The following is an 11,611-nucleotide window of genomic DNA, read 5'->3' as shown; positions in this document are numbered from 1 at the left end:
GGTTATGGCACTCCTACATACATGACACTAATTGCCTCCAATTACCAAAGGCCACACCCCTTCCCTCCACACCTGTTCCCACTCCCTTAATCACCTCTCCTCTACATTTTTCACTCCTGTTTCCCCATATAAGCATAATGATTCTTCCTGAGCACTAGTAATCTGTCATGTTTGGTGTTGCCATAGTAATCTGTCATGCTTGGTGTTGCCATAGTAATCTGTCATGCTTGGTGTTGCCATAGTAATCTGCCACGCTTGGTGTTGCCATAGTAATCTGTCACTCTTGGTGTTGCCATAGTAATCTTCCACGCTTGGTGTTGCCATAGTAATCCGTCATGCTTGTTGACGTCATAGTAATAGTTAATGCTTAGTGTTGCCATAGTATTGGGTCATGCTTGATTATACCATAGTAATGTGTCATACCCCATAATGAGGACCTAAAAAAAACAGGTTTTTAGGCATATTTTAAAACAACATAAATACCTTATTTACATAAGTATTCAGACCCTTTGCTATGAGACTCACAACTGAGCTCAGGTTGCATCCTGTTTCCATTGATCATCCTTGAGATGTTTCTACAACTTGATTGGATTCCACCTGTGGTAAATTGAATTGATTGGACATGATTTGGAAAGACACACCCCTGTCTATATAAGGTCCCACAGTTGACAGTTCAGCAAAAAAAAAAAACAAGCCATGAGGTCGAGGGGATTGTGTCGAAGCACAGATGGGTAACAAAAAAAAAAGGTCCTTAAGAACAAAGTGGCCTCCATCATTCATAAATGGAAGAAGTTTGGAACCACCAAGACTCTTCCTAGAGCCGAGAACATCGTCAAATCTCTATACTTGGACTTTGATTGAGCTTTTCTAGTATTAGTAGCCATTTTATAAGTTCAACATTTGCAAAACAACCAGTTTTCAAAGTTTCTGATTTTTGCAATGTTACGTAGATGGAAAAAAAAAAGCTGTCCTTGAAACAGTCTTGATATGTTTGTCAAAAGAGAGATCAGGGTGTGTACCTTTGTCAAATAAGCACCAATCGGGGTCAAACAAAGCTAGCTAGATAGCCAATATTCTTATAATGTTTGTCCAAAAGGAAAAGGCATCCTGTCGCACAAGGTTAATCATTGGCTATCTAGCTAACAGAGATGCTTGTTCTAGGTCCCAAGAAACAAAGAGATCTTCTGTTGAATCTGACAATTAATCTTGATGGTTGTACAGTCGTCTCAAATAAAACTGTGAAGGACCTCGGCGTTACTCTGGACCCTGATCTCTCTTTTGACGAACATATCAAGACTGTTTCAAGGACAGCTTTTTTCCATCTATGTAACATTGCAAAAAATCAGACACTTTCTGTCCAAAAATGTTGCAGAAAAATGTATCCATTCATCCAGGTTAGACTACTGCAATGCACTACTTTCCGTCTACCCGGATAAAGCACTAAAACTGCTGCTCCAGTTTCAATTGTTCTGCCTGCGGCTATGGAACCCTGACCTGTTCACGGGACGTGCTACCTGTCCCAGACCTGCTGTTTTCAACTCTCTAGAGACAGCAGGAGCGGTAGAGATACTCTCAATGATCGGCTATGAAAAGCCAACGGACATTTACTCCTGAGGTGCTGACTTGTTGCACCCACGACAACTACTGTGATTATTATTATTTGACCATGCTGGTCATTTATGAACATTTGAACATCTTGGCCATGTTCTGTTATAATCTCCACCCGGCACAGCCAGAAGAGGACTGGCCACCCCTCATAGCCTGGTTCCTCTCTAGGTTTCTTCATAGGTTTTGGCCTTTCTAGGGAGTTTTTCCTAGCCACCGTGCTTCTACACCTGCATTGCTTGCTGTTTGGGGTTTTAGGCTGCGTTTCTGTACAGCACTTTGATAAATCAGCGCATGTAAGAACGGCTATATAAATACATTTGATTTAATTTGATCAAATGAAGACCGGCCGCGTCATCGGCATGACATGAAGGCGTCGCTCTCTGACCAAAATGTTGTATCCTATAGAATATCCTACACCCCTAATGATATACTGGAGTCTGGTTACGTTCTAGGATCTCTGAGGAGTACATACAAAATGTGACCTGACTGGTTGAAACAACGTTTAGGGTTAAATTTTCAGATTCCTTTCTTTGCAAATTGAACGAGTGGAAATACAAAATTGATTGTGCTATATGGACCTTTTTAGGGTATGAAAAAGGACACTTCATGTTTTCTCTGGGACCCTTTGGATGTTAAATCAGAGCAAGATTTCAGAATGAAAGAACACATTTCACCTTCAGAGGGGAATTTATCAAACCTATCGCGGTGAAAAAAAAGTGTTTTGTTGTTAGGAGCTCTCCTCAAACAATAGCATGGCATTTTTTTTGCAGCTACTGTAAATTGGACAGTGCAGTTATATTAACGAGAATTTAAGCTTTCAGCCGAAATAAGACACTTATATGTACCGACATTTGTTGTTTCTCTAAAATCTGCGATCGTGACACAAGGCGCTGCATGATTTACAACTGTCCCGTTAACAGGACGCCGATCACTAAGAAGTTTTAATAACAAATTATTATTTACAATGACGGCCTACCAAAAGGCCTTCTGCAGGGATGGGGTCTGGGATTAAAAATAAATTAAATAAAAAAAAATAGGACAAAACACATCAGGACAAGAGAGACACCACAAAACTACATAGAGACCTAAGAACAACATAGCAAGGCAGCAGCACATGACAACACAGCATGGTAGCAACACCACAGGACAGCAACATGGTAGCAGCACAAAACATGGTAGAAACATTATTGGGCACAGACAACAGCACAAAGGGCAAGAAGGTAGAGCCAACAATACATCATGTGAAGCAGCCATAACTGTCAGTAAGAGTGTCTATGATGGAGTCTGTGAATGAAGAGATGGAGATAAACCTGTCAGTAAGAGTGTCCATGACGGAGTCTTTGAATGAAGAGATGGAGATAAAACTGTCCAGTTTGAGTGTTTGTTGCAGCTCATTCCAGTCGCTAGCTGCAGCGAACTGAAAAGAGGAGCGACCCAGGGATGTGTGTGCTTTGAGGACCTTTAACAGAATGTGACTGGCAGAACGGGTGTTGTATGTGGAGGATGAGGGCTGCAGTAGGTATGTCAGATAGGGGTGAGTGAGGCCTAAGAGGGTTTTATAAATAAGCATCAACCAGTGGGTCTTGCGACAGGTATACAGAGATGACCAGCTTACAGAGGAGTATAGAGTGCAGTGATGTGTCCTATAAGGAGCATTGGTGGCAAATCTGATGGCCGAATGGTAAAAAACATCTAGCCGCTTGAGAGTGCCCTTACCTGTCGATCTATAAATGATGTCTCTGTAATCTAGCATGGGTAGGATGGTCATCTGAATCAGGGTTAGTTTGGCAGCTGGGGTGCAAGAGGAGCGATTACAATAGATGAAACCAAGTCTAGATTTAACCTTAGCCTGCAGCTTTGATATGTGCTGAGAGAAGGAAAGTGTACCGTCTAGCCATACTCCCAAGTACTTGTATGAGGTGACTACATCAAGCTCTAAACCCTCAGAGGTTATTTAATCACACCGGTGGGGAGGGGAATTCTTCCTACCAAACCACATGACCTTTGTTTTGGAGGTGTACAGAACAAGGTTAAGGGCAGAGAAAGCTTGTTGGACATTAAGAAAGCTTTGTTGTAGAGTGTTTAACACAAAATCCGGGGAGGGGCCAGCTGAGTATAAGACTATCATCTGTATATAAATGGGTGAGAGAGCATTCTACTGCCTGAGCTTTGTTGTTGATGTAAATTGAGAAGAGTGTGGGGCCTAGGATTGAGCCTTGGGGTACTCCCTTGGTGACAGGCAGTGACAGAGACAGCAGATGTTCTGACTTTATACACTACACTCTTTGAGAGCAGTAGTTAGCAAACCAGGCCAAAGAGCCCTCAGAGACACCAATACTCCTTAGCCGGCCCACAAGAAGGGAATGGTCTACCGTATCAAAAGCTTTGGCCAAGTCAATAGAAATAGCAGCACAACATTGCTTAGAATCAAGGGCAATGGTGACATCATTTAGAACCTTTAATGTTGCAATAACATATTCATAACCTGAGTGGAAAACAGATTGAATGTAGATATATATATAATGAACAGACTAGGTCTATACTGCTCCTACATGGTGTAACAATACATCATGTATATAATGAACAGACTAGGTCTATACTGCTCCTACATGGTGTAACAATACATCATGTATATAATGAACAGACTAGGTCTATACTGCTCCTACATGGTGTAACAATACATCATGTATATAATGAACAGACTAGGTCTATGCTGCTCCTACATGGTGTAACAATACATCATGTATATAATGAACAGACTAGGTCTATACTGCTCCTACATGGTGTAACAATACATCATGTATATAATGAACAGACTAGGTCTATACTGCTCCTACATGGTGTAACAATAAATCATGTAGATGTATATAATGAACAGACTAGGTCTATACTGCTCCTACATGGTGTAACAATACATCATGTATATAATGAACAGACTAGGTCTATGCTGCTCCTACATGGTGTAACAATACATCATGTAGATGTATATAATGAACAGACTAGGTCTATACTGCTCCTACATGGTGTCACAATACATCATGTATATAATGAACAGACTAGGTCTATACTGCTCCTACATGGTGTAACAATACATCATGTATATAATGAACAGACTAGGTCTATACTGCTCCTACATGGTGTAACAATACATCATGTATATAATGAACAGACTAGGTCTATACTGCTCCTACATGGTGTAACAATACATCATGTATATAATGAACAGACTAGGTCTATACTGCTCCTGTATGGTGTAACAATACATCATGTATATAATGACCAGACTAGGTCTATACTGCTCCTGTATGGTGTAACAATACATCATGTAGATGTATATAATGATTTATTGGTGTTCCACATTAAAACATTTTCAAACACAATATTTTGCATTAATCAAATCCTTTTTACAATCAACACCTGAGTTTTCTCTGACACGGTGGAATAATACCAATGGGAATATTCACGAGGTAGTGAATGTTTTTCATGTCAACAACTTAACGTCATCAGAACTACGTCGTCACATTTTCATACAACTTTTAGCTTGATGAATCGTACACAAATGAATGAAATGAAACGACATTCAAGAGGTTAAAGGTTAAAACAAAGAAATGCAACTTCCAATAAATCTACTTCATTATTTACATTTTGAAATATCCAAAAATCATAAAATGAACATCTAAGGCTTGATACTATCCAATCAATCAAAAGTTCCTAATCAAAACAAAATGTTAATATCAGATTTTTTAATATATGATCATGGTCTCGATAAAAAAATTAAAAAGTAGACCTATTCTTTTTTTCGAAAGCTTTCATACATACAATTTGGTTTAGTGTGGCATGAACAAAAACACATTCTCAATCAAAAAATAAGTCAGAACACAGCCTCTCTATTCTCTCATGTGATTTCAGGTCCTCTGACTGGGAAAATGTATTTCCACATTGAGAGCAGTGGTATGTCTTCTCCTCCTGTGTATGTATTCTTTCGTGCTTATTCAGATGCCTTAACCGGGTAAAACTCTTTTCACACTGGGAGCAGTGGTAGGCCTTATCCCCTCCTGTGTGTGTCCTCTCATGCTGGTTCAGGTTTCCTAACTGGGTAAAACTCTTTCCACACAAGGAGCACTGGTAGGGCTTTTCACGCGTGTGTATCCACTCATGCTTTTTCAGGCACCCCCACCATGTAAAACTCTTTTCACAATAGGAACAGTGGTACGGCTTCTCTCCTGTGTGTACCCTCTCATGTGTTCTTAGGTTCCCTAACTGGGTAAAACTCTTTTCACAGTAGGAACAGTGATATGGCTTCTCTCCTGTGTGTGCCCTCTCATGCGTTCTCAGGTACCATAAACTGATAAATATTTTTCTACACTGGGAGCAGTGGTAGGTCTTCTCTGCTGAGTGTGTTTTCTCGTGTTTTTTCAGGCTCCCTGAATGGGTAAAACTCTGTCCACATTGGGAACAGTGATGAGGCTTCACTCCAGAGTGTATTCGCTCATGTATTTTCAGGTAACATAAACGGGTAAAACTCTTGCCACACTGGAAGCAGTGGTGAGGATTTTCTCCTGTGTGTGTTCTCTTATGTCGTTTCAGGCTGTCTATCTGGCAAAACCTCTTCCCAAAGTCTGAGCGGTGGTTAGGCTTTTCTCCTGTGTGTGTTCTCCCATGCTCTTTTAGTGTCCATAACCTCTTAAAACTCTTTCCACAATGGGAGGTGTGGTGTCGTCCCGCTGGTTTGGGCGTCTCTGGGTCTGGTTCCCTTGAAGGACTCTTCCCGCTGTCAGAGTGAGAGTCTGGCCTCTCTCCTGCCAAATACAAACAGAGTATTTGGTTAAACAGCCCTAACTGAAACCGCCACATGATTAAACTATGAGGTTTAATCCAGACTAGATCCCTCATAAAATGGTACATTTGGATCTTGAATGCTGAATGGTTGATAGCTGTTAGTTAATCACGATGATCCACAGGTAATGCCTGTAGACAGTTCCATTCTACACATCCACTGTCCCATCAGCCCAGCCAGGCAATTTATAAACTAAGCTCCACTCTGAAAAAATATTTTGACATTATTACCAATTAGCTTCTAGTCTCCAACTCAATCATCAAGTTTACTGACAATACAACAGTGGTAGACCTGATTACCAGCAACAATGAGACAGCTTAAAGGGAGGTGGTGAGGGCCCTGGCGGAGTGGTGCCAGGAATATAACCTCTCCCTCAACGTCAACAAAACCAAGGAGCTGATCGGGGACTTCAGGCGACAGCAGAGAGAACATGCCCCTATCATATCAATGGGCCACAGTCAAAAGTTAAGTTCCTCTGCTTGCACATCACCGACAACCTAAAATGGTTCATTCACAAAGACAGTGTGGTGAAGAAGGCGCAAAAGCACCTCTTCAACCTCAGGAGGCTAAAGACCCTAAAACCCTGACAAACTTCTACAGATGCACCATCGAGAGCATCCTGCTGGGCTGTATCACCGCCTGGTACAGCAATTGCACCGTTTGCAATCGCAGTGCTCTCCAGAGGGTGGTGCGGTCAGCCCAACACATTACCAGGGGGCACACTGCCCTCCAGGACATCTACAGCACCTGGTGTCACAGGAAGGCCAAGAATTGCCAAGAATCATCAAGGATCCCGAGCCACAGCATGTTCACCCTTCTACCATCTAGAAGGCCGGCGGCAGTACAGCTGCATCAAAGCTGGGACAGACACACTGAAAAACAGCTTCTATCTCCATGCCATCAGAGAGTTAAATATTCACCACTAGCAGGCCTCCTACCAGTACCCTGCCCTGAACTTAGTCACTGTTACCACCCGGCTACCACCCGATACTCTACCCTGCACCATAGAGACTGCTGCCCTATGTACATAGTCATTGAACACTGGTCACTTTAATATTTACATAGTGTTTTAACCACTTCATATGTATATAGTGTATTCTAGTTATGGCTCATCCTATATAACTAACGCTGTACCCACCGTTTTTATTCAGATACTGTCCATAAACACCATTATATATATTTATATTCTGGACTCTGGCAATTGCTCGTTCTGATACTTCTTAATTTCTCTCTCCAAATGTTTTGGATTTGTGTGTATTGTTTGGTATTAAGTTTTGCTAGGTATTACTGCACTGTTGGCGCTGGAAACATAAGCATTTCTACACCTGGGATAACATCTACAAATATGTATATGTGATCAAATAAAATGTGTGTAGAATGCCCTTTTAAAGCCACACAGTTCAACAACAGTAGCGTTTGTGCGCATGTTTTTAAGACAGTACTCACTGGTGTTCATTAAATCTCCAGTCTCCTCTAATGTGACAATCTCCCCCTCCTTCAATTCCAAAACTTCTTTGTCAGTCATCCTCCCCTCCTCCTTTCACTACAAAAACTGCATCCAACCTCCTCTTCTTCTTTCACATTAACATCCTCCTCTTTCACTCTGAAAGCTTATTCCTCTTCTTTCACTGAAATGTCTACTGAAACAGCCTAGTATAAACCTAGTCTGTTCATTTTGATATCTTTTTGACTGTTGATATCTTTCCATTCTATTCATCCACTGTCCCACAGCCCAGGCAGGCAATTCATAAACTAATCTCCACTGTCCCACAGCCCAGGCAGGCAATTCATAAACTAATCTCCACTGGAAAAAAATTATCTAGACATTTTCACTTCATGCTTTTAGTCTAACATTTGGTTTGCAACATTTGTATAAACTATCTGCCTCTTCGACAATATTGCAATTTTGAAATGCGATCTACACCCTGCCTTAGAGAATAAACATCACCGGATGAGAGCAACCTTTTCTGAGCCACTCGAAACCAAGCATCATCATCACTATTATGGAACCATTTAAAGAAATTTCAATAGAAAAAAAGTTCAGCGAAATTGCATCTGGTTTGCTGTCATTCCAGCTTCAGAGTTTAATGTGATTGTGTTAACAAGCTAGCAAGGGAGAAGCACGTTAGACAGCCTGCAGAGCAAACATGTCTGTTTAGAACAAACAGCCAGTGTGCCCTGCTAGAAACTATGCCAAACAGAAGGGACAACCAGTGTGCTTGGCTATAAACTATGCCAAACAGAAGGGACAACCAGTGTGCTTGGCTATAAACTATGCCAACAGCAGGGACAACCAGTGTGCTTGGCTATAAACTATGCCAACAGCAGGGACAACCAGTGTGCTTGGCTAGAAACTATGCCAACAGCAGGGACAACCAGTGTGCTTGGCTATAAACTATGCCAAACAGAAGGGACAACCAGTGTGCCCTGCTAGAAACTATGCCAACGCAGGGACAACCAGTGTGCCCTGCTAGAAACTATGCCAAACAGAAGGGACAACCAGTGTGCTAGGCTATAAACTATGCCAAACAGAAGGGACAACCAGTGTGCTTGGCTATAAACTATGCCAAACAGAAGGGACAACCAGTGTGCTTGGCTATAAACTATGCCAAACAGAAGGGACAACCAGTGTGCTTGGCTATAAACTATGCCAAACAGAAGGGACAACCAGTGTGCTTGGCTAGAAACTATGCCAAACAGAAGGGACAACCAGTGTGCTTGGCTAGAAACTATGCCAAACAGAAGGGACAACCAGTGTGCTTGGCTATAAACTATGCCAAACAGAAGGGACAACCAGTGTGCTTGGCTATAAACTATGCCAACAGCAGGGACAACCAGTGTGCTTGGCTATAAACTATGCCAAACAGAAGGGACAACCAGTGTGCTTGGCTATAAACTATGCCAAACAGAAGGAACAACCAGTGTGCTTGGCTAGAAACTATGCCAAACAGAAGGGACAACCAGTGTGCTTGGCTATAAACTATGCCAAACAGAAGGGACAACCAGTGTGCCCTGCTAGAAACTATGCCAACAGAAGGGACAACCAGTGTGCCCTGCTATAAACTATGCCAAACAGAAGGGACAACCAGTGTGCCCTGCTAGAAACTATGCCAAACAGCAGGGACAACCAGTGTGCCCTGCTAGAAACTATGCCAAACAGCAGGGACAACCAGTGCTTTTGTCTCTAAACCTCAGAAAATATAACTAAATACTGTCTTATTTCCAGACTACAGCGCATTCGGAAAGTATTCAGACCCCTTCCATTTTCCCACATTTTGTTACGTTACAGACTCATTCTAAAATTGATGAAATGATTTATTGTCCTCATCAATCTACACACAATAACCCATAGACACTAACAATCAAAGGGCAAAACAATTCAATGAGTTAAATTCAAAATTGACCAAAGTTAGCTCGCTAACTCTATCTCGCTACGTAATATTCCCCTCAGACGGGGTCCGACAGTTGAACTAAATGTATTGGGCATTAATAAATGATAGTCTCCAAGAATCAATGGATATGGCTTTATAGCCCAAACGTAGACCACGGGGAGGTGGTCGCATCTAACAATTGGATGTAGTACAGCACTTTGAGATATCAGCTGATGTACGAAAGGCTATATAAATACATTTGATTTGAATTATTTCCTGGGCTCCGCTCGTGACGTACGGGACTACCTTTAAAATAAACATTGCATACTGACTATGGGAAATTAATTTTGACATGGAATACGTGCTGCTATACGGATACAGATTTGGTCGTAAGTAATCCAACGCATTCGCTATGGTATGCCAGAGACCCAATCTTATTAATACATGAAATAATGAATAAAGGGGTCTAAGTTCGAGCAAGGCATATATGTCATTACTTTAAAAAATCCCCAAAATGTATGGAACAATCACAGAGAGCTCCTTCAACAATTCCTACAGTACTGAATAACATATTAATGTGTAGTAACTTCAGTAGAATGCCCCTTTAAAACCCCACATTAGGTCAATAACTGTATAGCTTGTGCCCCTATTTTAAGACGGTACTCACTGGTGTTATTCGGATCTTCAGGCTCGTCCTCCTCATCCCCGTCTTCTTTTACTCCCAAAACGTCTTCCTCGTTTGAGATAATCTTCTCTTCCACTCCAACAGGTTCTTCCTCTTCTTCCATTAGAACATCCTCCTTTTCATTTAATGTGATAGCCTCCTCTTCCTCTTTTACTCCAAAGGGTTCTTTCTCTTCTTTCACTGTAATAACATCCTCTTCTTCTTTCAATGTGATAGCCTCCTCTTCCTCCTTTTTAATTCTGAAAGCGTCTACCACCTCCTCTTCCATTGTGTCAGCCTCTACCCCCTCTTCCCTTTTCACCCCAAAAGGCTCGTTCACTTCTTGGACTGTAACATCCTCTTCCTCCTTTTTTATTCTGAAATCTTCTACCACTGTGACAGCCTCTATCCCCTCTTCCTCTTTCACTGTGACAGCCTCTATCCCCTCTTCCTCTTTCACTGTGACAGCCTCTATCCCCTCTTCCTCTTCCACTGTGACAGCCTCTATCCCCTCTTCCTCTTTCACTGTGACAGCCTCTATCCCCTCTTCCTCTTTCACTGTGACAGCCTCTATCCCCTCTTCCTCTTTCACTCCAAAAGGTTCGTTCTCGTCTTTCACTGTAACATAATTTTCTTCTTTCAATGTGATAGCCTCTTCTTCTTCTTCCCTTTTCACTCTGAAAGCTTCTTCCTCTTCTTTTACTGTAATATCCTCTTCTTTTACGACAATGTTCAGACCCAGAGCTTCTTTCTCCATCCAGCAGACCTTCTGTTCTTTAGCACGGGGGGAGTAGCTTAGTGAACTCATGGTCGGGGATGTTAGCTAGCTAGCTAGTTAGCTGGTATACTTTTTTTTGACAAATTGGTAAATTTTACACGCAAATTAATGTTACGTTAATACGTACACATAATTGTCTTTTAAACACTGATGAATATACACAAGAATGGTCTAAAGAGCTTCAATGATTCGATTTTATGTTGACTAGCAAGCTACCGAAATGGTTGAATAAGTAGCCTTGTTGGTCATTGAAGAAGCGTCCAGTCCCGTCCACTAGATTATACGTCACGCAAGAAGCACCACATGAAAGACTCACATCGCCATCTGTTGACTGGAGTGGGTAACGCAGTTTC

At 41.7% G+C, this 11,611-nt stretch overlaps 1 protein-coding gene across 1 annotated transcript; it reads right to left on the bottom strand.

Annotated features, from left to right (window-relative positions):
• Positions 1-5,391: 5,391 nt before the first annotated feature.
• LOC139401967 (zinc finger protein 436-like) lies at positions 5,392-11,408 on the bottom strand. The gene is made up of 2 exons (XM_071145995.1): positions 10,484-11,408; positions 5,392-6,407 (listed from the first exon to the last, which is right to left on the bottom strand). The coding sequence occupies exons 1-2, from the start codon at positions 11,286-11,288 to the stop codon at positions 5,464-5,466; spliced, it is 1,749 nt and encodes a 582-aa protein (XP_071002096.1). The 5' UTR covers positions 11,289-11,408; the 3' UTR covers positions 5,392-5,463.
• Positions 11,409-11,611: the final 203 nt, after the last annotated feature.

The sequence above is a fragment of the Oncorhynchus clarkii genome, unplaced genomic scaffold, assembly GCF_045791955.1.
Source record: "Oncorhynchus clarkii lewisi isolate Uvic-CL-2024 unplaced genomic scaffold, UVic_Ocla_1.0 unplaced_contig_3032_pilon_pilon, whole genome shotgun sequence".
Classification (NCBI taxonomy): domain Eukaryota; kingdom Metazoa; phylum Chordata; class Actinopteri; order Salmoniformes; family Salmonidae; genus Oncorhynchus; species Oncorhynchus clarkii.
The sequence above is the reverse complement of the archived record's forward strand: the minus strand, read 5'-3'. Positions and strand labels throughout refer to the sequence as shown.

Excerpts from the sequence above, each read along its gene's own strand:
- LOC139401967 (XM_071145995.1), bottom strand. The coding sequence starts at position 11,288 with ATGAGTTCACTAAGCTACTCCCCCCGTGCTAAAGAACAGAAGGTCTGC. Across the intron at positions 6,408-10,483 it reads TGAAGATCCGAATAACACCA|GAGAGAGGCCAGACTCTCAC; the intron begins GTGAGTACCGTC and ends TGTATTTGGCAG.